At 39.5% G+C, this 19,056-nt stretch overlaps 1 protein-coding gene across 1 annotated transcript in view; it reads left to right on the forward strand.

The window, feature by feature from the left end:
- The window catches only part of FAM174B (family with sequence similarity 174 member B), a 102,091-nt gene extending 91,166 nt beyond the window's left edge, over positions 1 to 10,925 (forward strand). The window contains exon 3 of the mRNA XM_077263425.1: positions 8,121 to 10,925. Coding sequence (XP_077119540.1) covers positions 8,121 to 8,124 — 4 coding nt within the window. The 3' untranslated portion in view covers positions 8,125 to 10,925. The remainder of the gene's footprint in view (positions 1 to 8,120) is intronic.
- The last annotated feature ends 8,131 nt before the right edge of the window (positions 10,926 to 19,056 follow it).

The raw sequence follows: 19,056 nt of genomic DNA on the forward strand, positions 1-19,056 counted from the left end.
GCAGTATCAAAGAAGGAAAGGTATCTGGTAAAGATCCATCGGTGAAAAATTATTTAAAAACAAAAATGTTTTAATGTATAACATGGTTAAAATTCTGGTATAAAACCATTGATTTAGAAAAAAGGCAAGTAACCCAGGAAACTCATGGTCTTGCGCATTTCAAACCAACTGGTTCTTAATCATAGTTCAGAGTGTTTGAACATGAGTGAGTTTCCCAGGTTACTTGCCTTTTTTCTAAATCAATGGTTTTATACCAGAATTTTAACCATGTTATACATTAAAGATTTTTGTTTTTAAATAATTTTCCACCAATGGATCTGTTGCTGGATACTTTTCCTTCTTTGATGTGGCTCCAGTGTACCTGTCCCAAATTCTGCCAGGTATGACCTTGGTGTCAGAATTGGACAAGAGGCAAGTTTTGCTATGGGGACTTTTCTATAAGGTGGCTGGTCATGCCGGGCAGAGAAAGACATTGCATATCACGTCACTACTAGTAGCCTACGATGCATAAGGAGATCATGGAGTTTGTTTCCACCTGTCCTTCCTGTGCCCGCAACAAGACTCCTGGACAACTCCCATCCGGGCAACTCCTACCACTTCCTGTGTCCACGGTGCATTGGCAGCATTTTGCCAGATCGTCTTGTGTCCTCAGGCTGTTCTGCCATCTGGGTAATGGTGGATTTCTTCTGGAAGATGGCACATTTAACCCCATTGCTGACTCTTCTGTCCACTCTGGAACTTCTAAAGAATTTCATACAGCACATTTTCTGTCTTCAAGGATTTGCTTGCCACATGGTGTCCGGCTGAAGTGTCCAGTTCACTTCTAGATTTTGGCGAGCTTTATGTACAATTCTGATCATTGTACTGGATTTCTGGTCTGCATACCACCCTCAATCCAACTTCCTGCGGCACTTCATAAACCTGTATCATAACAATTGGGTCAAGTTCTTACTATGGTGTCACGTATGGTGTCTCTTAAGTAAGGGGCCTCAAACCATCCCTGGAACTGGGGCCCTGACTATTTCTGTCCCAGGGGTAGTCTTGAAGATAGAGGCCTGGGTCTCCAACCTTACTATGCTCCTGTTAAACCCTAATCTGTCCATGAGGCATGGGAGAGAAATGTAAGGGAAACCAGACACAAAGACAAAACAGGGATAGCAGAAAACCACTATCACACAAAATCACTCATCAAAAATAAGAATGAGAATAGGGACAGGGAGGGATAAACTGAATAGGAATAAGGACAAGGAGATAAACACTCACATACTACAGCAAACTATAGATCACTACAACTTCCACTCCAACTAAACAGCTTAGCACTTAACAAAAGGAAGAAGATTCTTTCACCTGCAAGGACAAAACGACCAGAGCTAGTATATGAAGGGAGTAGAGATTATTAACAGCAGCAACAGCTGTGTGCACAAAAGCTGAATGTACCCAGCCAGCATATATAGAGTCCTTAACCCCTTCAAAGCTGAATGAATGGAAATCCATTTAAAATTCATTACCCATTGTGACCTTCTAGTTCAAGGTCTCACAGGGGATATGACACCCTTGTGACACATGGGCAGAGTTCGCCTATAACAACCACGAAAGTGAGTCTTCTGCAAATTCTCCATTCTTTATGGTTTTGGGTAAGAGCCAGGAATTCCTCTTCCGTTGTCAGCCGCTTCTGGCGTACCAGCAAAGGATTTCTCAAAGATATGGGAAAACACTAAAGCCACTCTAGAGAAATAGTCTGAGCGTATGAAGAGCCATGCGGACAAGCGATGCATGAATCCACCTTGTTATTGTCCAGGAGATAAGGTGTGGTTATCTTCTAAGTTAATCCATCTAAAGATCCCTTCCTACAAGTTGGGTCCTCGCTTCTTCGGTCTCTTTGAAGTCATCCAGCAAAATAATGCCGTATTCTAGAAGTTGAAGCTACCAGCCTCCTTACGAATACCCAGTTTCTCTCATGTTACCCTCCTGAAACCAGTCATCTTGAGTTCCTTCTTCAAGGATCCTGGTGTCATGCCTGCTCCCATAAGCTACAAAGATGTCTTTTAAAGTAAAGAATACTCTAGCCTTGGAGAGGGTAAGAGGAAAAACCTTTCTATTAGTTGATCGGAGGTGATTTGGTCCTGAGGAGAGGTCTTGGGAGAAAATATTCATGCCCCACTTCTACAGAAATCCCTCGCGGGTTTGAAGGAGAGGGGATGTAAGGGGAGGGGGGGTCACTGTTAGAACAGCTCTGGCGCTCCTGCATGTGTCCCCTTCCCCCTCTCAGCAGGGATGCCGAGGTGTTCACTCACCTTGCCATTTTTTTTACAAATTTCTCATTTTTATTCCACTTACATTAAAAAAAAACTTACAAGTTTGATATTGACTAAATTGTACTGATGTTAATAATTATGTTTCCAAGTCAGTTTAAATGCACAATAAAAGTTAGACCAAAAACAATGCTGGAATTGCATTTTTTCCAATTGGATTTTTATCCCCATCTTCCAGTACATTGTATGTTAAAATTAATTATGTCATTAAAAACTACAACTTGTCTCACAAAAACAAGACTTCATACTGCTATGTCAAAGGAAAAATAAAAAAGCTATGGCTTGTAAAAAGAGGAGGAAAAAAAACAAATGCTCAAAAACATAACATAGTGATGTATACCCTTTAGGCTGGCATCACACAGCCATTACTAAAACTCCAAGCACATCTGCAGCTTTGTGGGCTCGATTTGGGTAGGTGCAGAGCCTGCCTTTTATTGCTGTGGATCAGACTAATGCATGCTGCCATATTTGTTTCACAAGGACCATTGTCCATATTAAAAAAATCACTTGTGTGCATCAGCATACTGGTTATTATTGGGCCAGTGTGCTCTCCGTTGAGCCCACAGATCAGATACGCTTGTATCAAGATGAGCTCTTAAGGCATACTGGTTGCTATATTTTCCACAAAACATAAAATAGTAAAGTATATCTGAGAGCACGTCCTCCTTAAATATCTTTAGTAACTTGCTGAGGGTTTTGAAATTTTGTAAGAACACTTGGGAGGGAGACTGTTGGTACGTAATCAAGAATTACTTGTTTTCGTAAGCATCAGTAATCATCCTAATTTTTCAATTATTGCTTCAAGATGGCCTCGACTGGTGAGTGAAATATCGAGAATCTAGCCAAAGAAAAACAACTGTTTGTTTGGGTGGGGAAGGAGTGTGATGTATTGTGTAATATCGTGGAATATGTTCCAGAATTTGTCTGTTGCATGTTTTTTTTTCTATAGAAACGAGAATTGAAATGTTTTCTGACACAGAAAAAAAATTGTATAACAGAATTTTATTGCTTAGAACATCTTGTTTTTCTCCTGCTGTGCTCTAAGTGTTGTCCATAGACATAAGTGTATATTTCATGTTGATCCACGGAGGTCAAGGATTTGGCTTTATAACTGTATTTGTGGGTTTTTCTCTGTAAAGCTGCCTACTTGACCTTTCTCCTGTACTCCGTATTGTAGTAATATGTAGCCTAGTTGGATAAATACATGACAACTAGCTCACTTTTGTGGCTGACCTCCCAGAGGTTTATGGAAAGTCTTAGTACTGATGAAGTAATCTCATCTCTTTGTACTATGAAATATGACACGATTCACGACAGAATAATTAATGTTCTGCTGAGAACTTCTCCTCCATGGGCTGTTCCTTTTTATTTAGTTTACTGTTGTTAGAGAATGTATTAATACATTATTGAATGATTTTTGTTCCATCGGGTTTATCTTGGCACTTGTCCACTTTGAACTTTTATAGACCTTCCTCGTAGGTTTACCTTAAAAATTCAGAAGCAGTCAAAATGGAAATGTCTCAAAATATTGAAGCAGTAGTTTCTGATTCGGATGATCTGTCCATACACTGCTGTAGTGGTTGACCTGTCTTAAATCCTTGTGGTACAAAGGTAATGAAAGTTGTACCAAGAGGATAAATGTAAATATGGTTAATTGGCTTGGTAAAATGTTGGGTTCTAATTGAATGGGATATGTGATTACATGGTGCAGTGTTATTGACAATCAACTTCCATGTAGGTTTTTGAAAAGTTTCTCATCGAAATGCCTATTCTGCTAATCAAGTTGAGAAAAGTAGAGTGGCAAGAAATGTCCATGTGGGTTCAGCACCAGTTTGTGCTAATTACATCCTGTAGTTGCCATATGTTTCTGACAAATGTATTTACGTTGTAGCATGGTTTGTAACGTGTACATCTGCTGCATGTTTCGCCTACGCATTCATTACTGTTAATTCTTACCGTACTAATTCTGCTTGGAGGACACGAGCTATGATATCTATATGCCTACATTTTGTTGTTTCTTCTCATATTTGTTTTCACATTTGCTACGAATTGGTCGAGCTTCAAACTATATTCTGTCTTCGTATGCCTCATTTTTGGATGCACATTTGTCATTAGCTTCAATCTTCAATCTGAACATAATAGCGATCTCCTCATGAAGCCAGCATGTATTGCAATACAAGGTCTATCTTGTGTAACGCCAGAATCTGAATCCCTCATGCCTTCATTAGCGGCGTGATCCGCCTCCATTCTATTTTCATCTTAAACGTCGGATGACCTATTGGGATGATTTGTTGCTCTGTTGCATGCTTGTCTGCCTCATAAAAGAATCCACATGATGCTCAATTGCTGGATTCTCTTAGTTTTTAACCACTCCGCCATATGTTCTGCTCAGGAACTTGTTAAATCCGAGCCCACTATGCTGTTTAAATGTTTTTGCCAACTAGTTTCCCATTTTAGAAATGACATGATGCACCAAAAACAGATTGTGTGCTCTTGAAAAGTGTCATCTTTTTGATTTATTTGTTTATAATTATTTGTATGCTTTGTCCTCAAACCAGGTCCTGTATTGTTTGCACATAAGATCGCTGTGCAATCTGCAGAAACGTTTACAAAAAAGAACGTATATAATGAATAATGTTGTGTTGATACAAGTAACATTAGTGTTTGCAAACTAACATAAGAAACCCAGAGCCTTATCTTTGTAACACAAAAATGAAGAATTTTAATTTTGTTAAGGTTAAGGCTGGGTTCACATTGCGTTAATGGCAATCCGCTGACGGCATCCGTTACATAGCGGCACTAACACTATGAAACGGATGCGCTAGCGCACCCATTGACTGCCATTATGTAGCGCATCGCTAACGCATGTCATAATCGGCATGCGTTAGTGATGTGCCGTCATTCTGTGACGGACCCTCGGACGTGGTCTGCAGCGTTTCGGGGTCCGTCACCGCTAGCATTACGCGATCTTTAAAAGGCACTTGTATGGCGCAGTCCGTTTAACGTATGCGTTGAACGGACTGCACTTAACGCAATGTGAACCTAGCCTTAGTAACTATAAGACCTCATTCAGATGTAGGGGAAATTCTTGCTGCAATCTCTATGTGTAACAGAAACAGGCATTGCAGCTAATGTTAGCTGTAACTTCTTTTAGCTTTTTAATGATTACAGGTGTACTTTATTTAACTGATGGCTCTTTTTCTGTTCCAGTCTCCCTTATTCTATGCTACAAACGGGGTATAGATTGTCATGAATGGTTCCATGATAAGAAATCTCAAACCTTATGTTCCTACTACACTGCTGGGCTCTACCATCTGTTACTCATCTTGGATTGTGTTACATTTTATGCTTTGTGGTCAGATGTCCAAGTTTTTGTTGTCAGAATATCACAATGAGACTGCATGTATTAAAGAGAACCTTACATTTGATATATGTTGCCGATCCACAAGCAGTATGTATCAGGCAATGGCTGTGTGATCCAAGCCATGTATGTTTGACTCTTAAAAAGCTGCGGCATTTCAGAGAAGAACATACTTTAGTAGCTAAGATTGCACTGTAGACTAGTCGGACAGGCGGGTCTCCGGCAGCTACTCCCTGCCCACTGTCCATGATTGACAGGTCTCTGTCTATACCTCAAACCACAGGCAGCATGAATCAGATTCTTGCTGCACAATTGCAGCCAGGTATATTCGGCATTTCAGAGAAGAACATACGGTACTTTAGTAGCGAAGATCGCGCTGTAGACTAGTCGGACAGGCGGGTCTCTGGCAGCTTCTCCCTGCCTACTGCACAATTGCAGTCAGGTATATTTATCTCTGAATCGTTCCGGCATTTCAGAGGAAATATACTTTAGAGAACCAGACGAGGACCATGGCAAGATCTCTCGCTTTTCCCAGTGCTTCTTTGAGTGATTCACAGGTACCCTGCTATGAGCAACGTATATCAACTTAAGGAAATCTGTCACCGGATTATTGCTGCCCCATATGAGAGCAGCAGGATGTAGGGGCAGAATCCCTGTTTCAAGTGTTATATTGCTTTTTGTGCTGCTTGGTGTAGTTTTAATAAAATACCTGTTTTAACAGATGCAGATTTACCAGTTTTCTGAAGGTTAAGCTGTGTATGACCCTGCCCACACCACTGATTGACAACTTTTTAGGTGAACTGTGCATAGGCAGAAAGCTGCCAATCAGTGGAGGGGGCGGGCTAATGAAGAGTTTATGAATATGGAGGACTTCATGGCAGCAGGCTACTAGTTCCCAAGTGATAATCTGTTGCTGATAGTGTTTATGTCAAAACTACAGCAAGTACAAGTGAGTGACACATCGCTGGAATTGGGAGTCTTTGCCTCTAAGCCAGTTTAGGTGGCAATAATCTGGTGACAGATATCCATTTAATATAATAAAGCGCAAGATCGAGAAGTATTGATCTAAGCAAGATAGGGATACTGTTTTGCAAAAATAAAAAAATGTATCTACTGGGATACATTTTTGTTTATTTAGAAAAGAAAATGAGAAAAGACACATACATAGTATAGCTAAAACAATCATGTGAACTACTGTTCTTCTTCCTGTTCTGTAGCTTGGGGTGATCCGAAATTCTCAGATTTCGGTAACATAGCCCAAATTATAATTTGTTCAAATTACATGATTTTGTTCCAATTGACTAAAACTGCATTTATGTTAAACTTGGACTTTTTATTGGACCAAATCAGTTACATATCTTATTCAGAAGAGTTATAACATGCAGTTTGTGAAATATGATCATTAGATATGGCAGAGTTTAATGAAGGGTCTGTGTTCAGTAAACTATAAAACATGGTGCTCTCCTGACGTCATCTTGTAGAGCTAGCTGTCTAGTACTTCTGAATAGGTTTCATGGGGTTACATAGTTAATATGATGAAAAAAACAAATGCATAAGTTCAATCAAGAGTAAAATGACAAAGGGAAAGGGCACATTTACAACCACAATGTATGATCCAGTCTGCCCCAAAAGAGCTTTGCCCTACTTTGTACCAGGGCTGTGGAGTCCGTAAGCCTCCGACTCCTCAATTTCCATGTCACCGACTTCGATTCCACCAAAATGGGCTCTGACTCCACGACTCCGACTCCACAGCCCTGCCAGGGATGTGGATCCGGAAAGTCAAACCTCCAATTCTGACTCCTCAATTTCTATGACACCAACTCTGACTCCACCAAAATGGGCTCCGACTCCACAACTCCATCTATGACTCCATAGCCCTGCTTTTTACCAGGTCTGTGCAGATTCAAGCCTGAATGAAGCTTCAGTTGAGCTTGTGTGCTGGTGTTCTAGTCATTCTGTATGGGATTGCAGAAAATTGACGCTCTCTGTACTACCCCTTCTCCAGCATTCCCGTAGAGAGTGACTAGATCTTGGGTGTTCCCCCTGACTGCTCCATTCCGATGAGAACCTGCAGAGCCCCACTCTTGGAATCGGTGTGAGTTCCAGCAGTCAGAGTTGATCAATCAGCAAGTTATCACCTATCATATCATACTTGTGCATCAATTTTAAAACTTCATACACGTTAAAGATATTACTGTCTTTTAGGCCCTTTCTGATGACAGTACTAAAACAACTGCCTCCTTGGTATATTGGTATGCAATGTAGGTTCTTCTTTCAAGCTTGAGTTATTTTTTTAACAATAATCTTCCTTTGTATCTCTCTTTGTGTTACTTGGGAAATGTCATTGTTCTTGCATTAAGCATCAACCATATTCTGAATAATTAACACACAATTTCTAGTTAAATAATGTATTACATTTATTCTTTTTGATCTTCTTCTCATGGCAGGTAAGAACGTTTGATCTACCCACATCTGGACACCATTCTAGTGAAGCCAAAAGTCTGAAGTGAAGTTTGAGAAAAAAACAATGAAAATGATTTCTTCATGCACCTTCATCTGCAACGAAATGACAAGGATTAATGAGTTTCAACTTATGCTAAAATCCCATATTTATGTACCTGAAGACTCCAAAAATGGAGAAAGAAGCGTGGATTACCTTTAACTGGATTATTCTTTTTCAATCTTGGGAGGGGGGGGGGGATTTTTGTCTGATAATAAATATTTTTATAGTACATGCCAAAGACCTGCTGCCATAAGACCTTACACAATACAATAATTACTGGAAACATTCCACTGGTAAAGCAAAATCGGCGTCCTTTTGAGGTAACCCTTGAATTTTTATTTTTCAGTAAAGTCCATGTGATATAAAAAAAATAATGGTGCATATTTTATGATACCTATAACCATCTCCTGTGATCTACTTGACAAGAGGAGATATTATCCAGATGACGCAATTTTTATAGTGAGGTTTGAGGAATTAAGCAGATCACCATGATACACTCCAATGACATTTTTCACAAATTGGGACACCCTTATTTATGTCTGGCATCATTTTTGTCAGTGTTGGCTACTTTTCAGCGTGCCTTAGCCACACATAGGCTCTTTACCTAATTTAAAAGTGGCCGATGTGTTCAATATGATTCCCACCATGTCGCTGCGTATGGTACGGGAACATTTTCTAACCCTTCATTGTGGCTCCATTCAAAATGAAAAATGTTATTTGTTTTTATTACCAACCAAGAACAGAAAATAATGTGTATGAAATGATCATCTCCAATATCCTGTTGTATCTGTGTGTTGCTGCCAGTGGTGGATTTTGTTTTGTATGATTTGTTTTTATTTTAGATTTTATTGTTCTCTCTTTAGAACAGATAATTAGGGCAAAACCTTTGTGATTGAAAAAATCTATAGGAAAAGAAGAGGGTTAAATATTTTTAAGGATAGGTCACTATGCTGTATATGAAATAATAATTCTCATTAATATATTTGAATATTTTCTATGTTAACTATATAGTATGTAATATATATATGTTGTCTGTGAATAACAAACTAAATCATGTTTGACAAAGTCAATGTCCCAAGTGGTGAAAAGCTACTGCATAGGTGCAAAAAATACAGCAGTGGCTTTTGAAAGTGGGAGAATTGACTACTAAACTTTAAGGCGCTGTCCTACAATTATAACTGATCACTTGGGTCTTAATGAGGTAGTCGTTTCATCAGTCCAAAGACAATGAGCAGAGAAGCCACACACATGTCACCACCAATCCATCACAATGAGGGACACGAGACTCTCGGCCTCGTGATTAGTGAGTGTACCAGCAGTAGGACATCCAGCGATCAGCATCCTGTGGTTATGTAATAAGTTGTAATTGTGTGTGAGTCCCTTTAAAAGATCTGGAGACCTTTCGGGCCATATTTTTTGTTTATTTAAATTCATGTATTTAGTGTTAAAAATCATTTTTGCAATTGGGTTTCGTTAAAAATGTAGCACTGTTTGCTTTCCGTAGCCTCTATTTTGCACTGTCTACTACTGGCTGCAGAATGATTTATCTAAGAATCTGTCAACCCGAATCTGACAGAAGAGTTTGAAACTCTTTTATCTGTCTTATGAGCTCCTTTATGATAATTTATGACCACTGACCACATCAGAGTGGAGCTGAACTTTTTGGTCATAAATTAACTGAGAGGAGCTGAGAAAAAAGACAGATAAGTTACAAACTCCGAACCGGCTGACTGATGGATTGTTAGTTCACTGATTGTGCTGCCAACAAAAGACATGCAACGCAGAAGCAATAGAAGATCATGATGCAAAGTGCTTAAAGGGAACCTGTCAGCAGGATTGTGCACAGTAACCTACAGTGTCAGGTCGGCCGTTATACTGATTAATATGATACCTTGGTTGATGAAATCTGTCTTGTGGTTGTTGTTTAATCTTTATTTTCAGTTAGGCTACTTTCACACATCAGGTTTTCAGTGTCAGGCTAAATCCGGCGAATGTTGGAAAAACTGGATCCGGCGCAGATTGTGAAAAACTGATGCGACGGATACGTTTTTTGACGGATCCGGCTAGCCTATCTAGATTATTGGATAAAAAAAAATTTTGGAGCATGCTCAGTTTAAAAAACCGGATCAGGCTGCCGGATCCGCCTTTTTCCGGATCCGGCACCTTCCGGCTCCCATAGGCTTCCATTCTAGCAAACAGCCGGAAGCGCCGGATCCGGCTCTTCAGGCTTCTTCGCCGGAGACAAAAAACGTTGCTATGGACGTTTTTTCAAGAAACCGGAGGCTGCAGATTTGCCGGATCTGGCGAAAACAGGACGAAACGCAATGTCATCCGGTGCCATCCGGCACTAATACAAATCTAAGGGAAAAAAACCTGATCCGGCGGCAACATTCGCCTGATCCGTTTTTTTTTAAAAGTAGCCGGATTTAGCCTGACACTGAAAACCTGATGTGATTCTCGTGCTCTGGGGCGGCCTGTGAGGATCTTCATGTGGTGCTCTGATTAGCTATTCCTCGGTATGGCTTCTGACAGGTCAGGGATCCCTTAGTGACCTGCCCCCTATTTTACATAATAGATATTCCATATACGGTATTAAGAAAAAAACACCTTCTGCAGGCAAGCATGATCACATGTATAATGTGCATATAATTCACTTAATTGGTGCTATAAATAAATTCATTAAAAAAATGCCTCCCCCAAGAAGGTGCCTGCGCAGTAGCATCTATCAGATCGCCTATAGATGCTAAACTGAAAAATAAACTGATGCTAAACTGAAAATAAAGATTAAACAACAACCATGGACGGATTTTATCAAAGAAGGTATCATTGTAATCAGTATAACGGCGCTGACCTGACAGTTTCTGTAGGTTACTGTGCACTATCCTGCTAAAAGGTTCCCTTTAAAGGAACACTCCAATGAAGATTTTGTTGTAATAAACCTATGCATATGTGTATGTACTGTAGTGTGTATTTGTTAATAGTGTGTTTGCGTTAATATAGGCAGCATGGTGGCTCAGTGGTTAGTACTACTGCTCTGCAGCAATGTGACCCTGGTTTCAAATCCCACCAAGGACAACTCAGCAAGGAGTTTGTATGTTACCCCATGTTTGTATGGGTTTATTTTGGTTTCCTCCTACAGTCCAAAAGCTTATTAATAGGGAATTCAGATTGTGATCCCCAATGGGGATCATGATGACGGAATGTCTGTAAACCACTGCGGAATTAATGATGCTATATAAATTAGTAACCTAAATTAATATGTTCACCTACTGCTGTCTCCTGCATTATCCAGCGCCATTCCTCTCCTTTTCTCACGTCATCACTCTCGCGATCTGGAAGTCTCTTTTACAATGTAAGGCTATGGAGTGTCAGAACGAAGCTCCATAGACTTACATGGTAAGAGACTTCCGGCTCATGTGTAGAGCATAGCGTGAGCTGGATAGTCTGACGAGCGGTGACGTCACTGAGAAGAGGAGCAGAAAGGCCCTGGATCCCAGAGAAGATGGTGGTGGGTGAGTATATTAACACTCACACGTTATTCACATTCCACATAAATCTTCCTTCTTTAATTTTTTAGCCCTAAATACTTGCGTTGAAGTGAAGCTTTATATACTAGCCGCGGCAAATAAAGATAGTACTATGCGAGGTAAGATCTTCTAAGCTAAACAGTGCTTCATGGGAAGCAGATCTGCCAGGGAGTAGGTCCTGATTCTTGACACTCCACATTTTGAACCTAAGGGTATGTGCACACGATGCGGAAACGCTGCAGATCCGCAGTGTTTCCGCAGCTGTTTCCCATGAGTTTACATTACAGTGTAAACCTATGGGAAACAAAAAACGTTGTGCACATGCTGTGGAAAAAAACGTGTGGAAACGCAGCGGTTTACATTCCGCAGCATGTCACTTCTTTCTGCGGATTCCACAGCGGTTTTACAGCTGCTCCTATAGAAAACCGCAGTTGGAAAACCGCAGAAAAACTGCGGTAAATCCGCAATAAATCTGCAGCAAAAACGCAGCGTTTTTGCCCTGCAGATTTATCAAATCACATTATACGTGTGCACATAGCCTAAAAGTTCTTCGGGGTTATGTCAGCCTTCACAGCCATCTTTTAGTTCTGGTGTATCTAAAATGAATAGTAGACTACTAAACATAATAAGAGGCTAAATCAAAGCACGGGTAACCGGATCCTGCAGTCATACTCTTTTCCATCTTTTCTTTACTTCTTACCAACTTACAGTATATGCCAATGTGTTTGTAGTCTGTTACCATGGAGACATATACCTCTGTAGAGATGCTGCAGATGCAGAACAAATAGTAGGCGTGATTTTTAAATAAAAGGGTATTTTATTTTATTTTTTTAAATACATGAGAATTGATTCAGAAGATGTACCTTACTTTTGATTTATCCATAACTCATTGTTGGTTATATTTCATAGGCTGATGATGATGTTATTACAGGACAGAAGTGTTTGCATGTTGTGTGCTTGTTCATCAGGAAGGCAGTATGTTGCTGCACAGCTGTGCAGGGGCTTGTCCACCTTCAGATAACTTACTGACGTGTAACTCTAAACTGCATGTATTGATTTAATTTCCTCGCTTCCTCCTGTGCTTTTATCTAGGAATTCAAATAAAAATACACAGGACACACAGAAAAAATAAAAATCAAGCAGTAGAGTTAGTGAAATGGCTCCTCGGAGATTTCCACACACTGCAGCCTAAACCCAAAGCTTTAACTCTACACATTTTAATGAGATAAGATCTGGCTTCCCTTAGGATTCTACCAAGCTCGATGCCATATTGTTACATTGATATTTTACATGGTAATATTAGTGCCGTGTCACTCTACCATAATGATCATATTAAGATGCCGACTTCTCCATCTTCCCAGCCTTAGCCTTCCTTATACCATTATCGTTCTTAAGATCAAGGGATTATTTGTCTTGAATGATGAAGCCATACAGACCAATCACTGATAAATAAGGAAGAGGAAAAAGCAAAACAATTCAAAACGACATTTTTTGTTATCTGATACTATACCTGTCAGAAAACATCTCATGAGGGCTGCAAATTGGCAGCCATCCATACTAGTGGAGGAAAGTATTTCACCTGTATTTTTATTGTTCTCATGCAACGTTCAATAACCTTTCATCTCTGTGACTTCCACGTAGACTGAGCCATGACCCTCATATATCTTACCTTGGAAACAGTCAGTAGTAAGACGTCTGGATTTCAGATGCTCACTGGTTGAGTAAAAGGAAATTCGCTTCGACATTTTCACAATGGGAAATGTTAATACACCGAGACTAAGACCTAAATAAACCGTAATGCAGGACGATTATTAACCAGTAATATAATTCTTTACTTTCCGAGAGTTGGAGAAATTGATTACAATGTGATATAGACATCTAGTAATAATATAAAGCAATATAATGTCGGCACACGGCTTTGAAGTTTGGTGAATATTATTCTTATTGCACTATTACCATACTACTCTATATTGCCGTCTCACCATAAAAGATTTTTTTTTTATGAAACCACATGATTTCCATAAATCAAGGACATTTTCCTGGTTTATATGTTATGTTCTGTTCTAGTTAGGTGGCAAAATGACAGAGCGTAATGCAGGTAAATGGAGCCGCATTGATACTTTTATGAGTTTGCAACAAGCAAGTCACAAAAATCTGGATTCAGTTTTTTGCAATTTGCTTGTCGCAGTCACGGTCCCCATTCGCCTGCGTTAGGCTGCGATATATCCGCTGCATAGAGCGATCTTGGGGCAGCACATTGCGATTTGTAGATTATCTTGCTCTATCAATAATTATTTACCCATAAGATGTTGTCCACTACTCTTACATTGATGACTTAGCCATTGATTTGAATAGGATGTGCAGTATCAAACCCCCGGTCGCTACAAGTAGACGGAGCAGCTCGGCATGTGAGTATTTCCGACCAGTAACCGGTAGAGGTATCTGGTGTCGAACCCCGGCCAGTAAGACATTGATGACCTATCTTAAGGATAGGTCATTAATATAAAAGTAGAGGACAACCTCTTTAACTATATTTTTTTTCATTGGTATCTTTCTTAAATTATGAAAGGAGAGCAAGTCTTGAAATTATTTTCTTCTGGTGTTGAAAAGCCCTTTGAACGTCTCAATACTAATGATTCTCTTACCTCTGTATATGGAGTTGTCTTAACATGGATAGGTTAATAAGGTAGCTCAGTAATGTGAAATGTGTTATTGTGGGTGTTGGTATGTATGAGGTGATGTATCTAGACCATAAGGTATGATTATGAGGCCCCTGATTTATCAAGACTGACGCTAGTCCTGCTGGTTTTGGGGTATGCTGGAGTCAGAGGCGAGCGCCTCTTAATGAATCAGGAGCGTTGGACAACTGGCGTGTACCTCGCCACAAATCCCACTCTAGTCCCAGCTGAAGTAAGATTTGTGCGTAGCGAGTGCTGCCACTCATCCCGCCCCAGCGCACCTAATTTGTCACAGTGGGCAAAAATGGTGTGAGAATGTCAAAACTACAGCAGAGCCTCAAGTTGCATCAACATTTTTCAAAACTTTTTACTTCAAAAGCTTTGAAGAATCTATTTCCAGGTGGTTCAGTCTGATGTATGTATAGGACAAGAGATAGAATACTGACTAACACGTAGTGTGGCAGAAAATGTGCCACTTGAAGCCCCAATGGGTCCGTACTGACTGTATTGCTTTTGGAGCCTCTACGAAGCACTATTCTCTAGAAGCAATGATTTTAGGGGAAGCAGTATGCCACTATGATATATACACTCTTTGCTATTTATTCTATGCGAAAACCTCTGTGTGTTTCTAATTGGAGGCACATTGAGGGTTCCATATTAGAGGTATGTAAAGGTCTAACAAAGCTTGGATTACTGTGCTTTGCGGACTATAGGAAGCACCAGACCTTAAGACACACCCCAAATTTTGGGGAGGAAAATCAATTTTTTTATTTTTTTTTAATAAAGTGGTGGCACATCTTATAGTCCACTTTTACAGTAGCTTACAAGGAAAGGGGTGGCTGCAGTAAAACAGGGTCCCGGGAGGCAGCTGGTACAGATGCAGAGGTGGGAATATACCTTTTATATTACAAAAACAAATCGTGATGGTTTTCTGCCAGTCCTGGTTTGGTTAGTTTTTTTCCCCATGTAAGGTAAACAACTAATATAACTACAATGCATACAAGCTACAACTGAACTTGGCACGCAATAGTTGGCCCAATAACACTGTTTTTTAATTCTTTTTTTTTTTTTTTTTATCACAAATTGATTGTATACTCGTTTTTAACCCCTTTTAGCACACATCCCAAAGACAATGTGCCAAGAAAGAGTTAACTGTCAGGATAATGTGCTTCCTTTCTGGGAAGTGTGTGACACTGCCAAATATCCACAAGGATGTGATTGTAATTCTTTCTGTTTGCTGCTATGTGATCTGTGTTGTCTTACTTTTAGTTTTTGCATGTTCCATTTTGTGTGGTTGTAGGGAAAAACAAGCTAAAAATAGAGTACAAGTACTTTGTCATTCCTTTTTGATTAGCTATTTAATGACTGCAAGACCTCATCTGTGCTTTAATTACCAGTTCATTTAGGCAAATGAAGCAAGCTGGCTGCAGACTTCCTGTGCGCTCTGTAACGGCATGTCTGTGTTTAAAGTAACAGTGTTGCTTATTTTGAGACAAGATTGCAAATGAATGCCAGCACTTTTGGCGTTTCAAAGCTTTTAGCGGGCCAGATGCAGATTTGGCAACCTCTGTGATGATTGGTCGTGCTCTTTATGTCATGTGCCCGAATCCACAAAAGTCCAATGTAGGGTTCTGTGGGCCAATCCTTGTGGTAGGCTTTGTGTAGGAAGACAGTCACATGTATTAGGGCTATATGAAGATTAAAAGGCTTGTATGGGGTTAGGAAAAGAGTTTGCACTTTCTTTTTCTTTGAACAGCGTTGCATCCATTGTCCTTGGGCCATGTTCACTTCAATGCGAAAAAGAAGGGAAAACTGCCTTTGTTGCTCATAGCGTCCAATAGCAGAGCAGCTTTCATTTTACCAAAGCTGTTTAAAAAAACGTAAGCTAGGTCTTAATTAGTTGACAGTTTTTCTTTTACACAGATTTGATAAATTGGGTCTATACACTATTTTTTTTAATTTAATAGAAATACCATTAGGTGAAATTATTTTGGCCTACATGAGTCTTGACTGTGAGCACAATGCTTTATAAAAGTATATCTTCTTACACAAATAATTATATTGGTATTTTTTTACCTCTATGTAGATACAGATTAAAATTTTGCCATTTTAGTGGTGATGTACACACATATAGGGGCACGCCTCAAAATATACATAGATAATGGGGATCCATTTTACTCAGCACTATATAGGTCTGTATTGGTCATCCCTTATAAGAAACATTTAACACTTTAACTCGATTCTGTCTTTAGTTGAAGTACTGATTGGAAGCCCTCCATATGATGACAAATTGTAGAATTTTTGTTTCACTACAAAAGCAAGTTGTACGTATGTTGCTCCTCTTTAGCACTACGAAGTATGTCGATTTTTTTTTTCTCTCCTACGAGAAAATGGAGGCATAGAGGACCTTGGTCCTCATCTCTTCTCGGAGTATCCTACCTCCTAGGTTAAAAAGATTAGGCTGACACACAATGAAGAGGAGGCTGTATCTCAGGAATGGAGAGGCACAGGAACAAAAAAAACAAAACAACTCCAGTTTCAGAAGAGCGGCAGTGTGACGGACCTCCTGTAGTCATGCTCAAGAACATTTCCGTACATACTTCTATAGCAGATGTAGCATTCCTTGTCAAGCAATCTAACTTCAGTATATGAATAATTATCTTTGGGCTAGATTAGGCCTTTTAACATCAAAGTGTTGAGGTCATACATTATATTACTTAACTGAGAATATACTTCATCTCGGTCATTATAAGATATTGTTTGTTGTCTAATATTTTAAGGCATGACCACTTTATTCCAGAAATGGTGTCATTCTTGTCCATGGTCACAGTGTGGTATCCAAGGTTGAAAGCCACACACCGCCTGTGGACTTAAAAGTGGCTGTTAGGGAATAGAGTAGACTTGTTCTTATCATTTCTGACAACCCCTTTATCTCTTTCTTTGTACTGTTACTAAATGAATCTGCTGCTTTCAATATAAGCTGGATGGGTCACCAAAGCAATTTTTTACTGATGTTAATTTCTTCTTCTTTTAGGTGTTCTTTTCTTGTGTGCTTTTTTTTTTTGTTTAGAGGTGAGGGAGTGGGTGTTATTGCATAATTTAACTATAGAGTTACAATCTCAGAGTTTAATGGGGCAGAGGTGGTTTATTTTTTAATTTATATAACGACAAAGTGTACATAGTGATATGTTAGAATATATTTCTAGATTTACATATTTATGCTAACGGGAAACGTCTCTGACCTTTTTGTGCAGCTCCACCATGCTGTTTTGTAAACTATCTGTATAGTCAAGGATTTTCTTTCTTCCAGATGTCTGAATTTGAAATACAATTCAAAGCACATGTTCATGAGTATTTTAACATATTATTATTGAGACCAGTCTCCCATAAACGGAAACCATATCTTTTATTAGATTTTATTTGAAATGTTTTGAATCAATCCTTTGTATTACCATGGTCAATTCCTGCCATTAATAAAACGTTCTTTAGAAGTGTATTGAGTGTTAATGTGCTTTGTTTTCCGATCACAACCCATGTAGCTGTACATTTGTATTTCAAAACAACATGATCCATTTGGCAAAGGTAACACCCACAAGATGTCTCTGGTCTGCATTGCCTCTGTGGTGTCATTGATCCTAATGTCAGCTCAAGAAGTAACGCCACATATTTCCCATTGTCTGATAGAGTTTTATGATGCAGACTGGAGCTTCAATTAAAATGCTGTAAATTTGGAGCCATTTTATTATCCCAGAGAATTGGATTGTCATATATTATCAAATCTGTATCATTCAGAATGGGGTACATTTTTAAAAATTCAGAAAACGTAATATTTCACAGCTGCTTATTGGAAACCACCAATATAATACATATGCTATGACTACCAACACTTGCTGACATGACTAACGGTCATGAATATATATAAGAGCTGATTTTAGTGTAAAAATTAGGTCATGAATGGTACTGCTGTCAAAGCAAGCAACACAACCCAAAATAGCTGCGTATGATAATAATAATCTTTATTTTTATAGCATCAACATATTCCGCAGTGCTTTACAGTTTAACAGTTTCAAAACACAAGTAACGTTAACAATACAATCATTAAAGCAAAATAAGACATCCCTGCTTGTGAGAGCTTACAATCTACAATGAGGTGGGGGAGATACAAAGTACAGGTGTGTACTTACAATGATGTATATACAATGATGGTCCAGCCATCTTGAGGGATAGATGGAGCTGGTGAATGGGCTACACATGCACACTTACACATAAAATGACTTAGACTAGTGAACATGATAGGCCGCTCTGAACAAATGCGTTTTGAGGGAGCGCCTAAAACCATGCAAATTGTGGATAGTCCTAATTTCTTGGGGTAGAGCGTTCCAGAGGATTGGCGCAGCGCAGGAGAAATCTTGGAGTCAGGAGCGGGAGGTATGGATTAGTGCCGAGGGTAGTGGAAAGTCATTTGCAGAGTGCAGCGATTGGTTAGGCCGATAGACAAATGAGGGTGGAGATGTAGGGGGTACTGCACTGTGGAGAGCTTTGTGGGTGAGAACAAGTACTTTGAATTGGATTCTGTGATGAATGGGCAGCCAATGTAAGGACTGACGAAGAGCGGACACGTCCGAGTACCGATTAGCCAGATGGACGACCCTGGCTGCTGTATTAAATATGGATT

This window comes from Ranitomeya variabilis, chromosome 5 (assembly GCF_051348905.1).
Source record: "Ranitomeya variabilis isolate aRanVar5 chromosome 5, aRanVar5.hap1, whole genome shotgun sequence".
NCBI classification, from domain to species: domain Eukaryota; kingdom Metazoa; phylum Chordata; class Amphibia; order Anura; family Dendrobatidae; genus Ranitomeya; species Ranitomeya variabilis.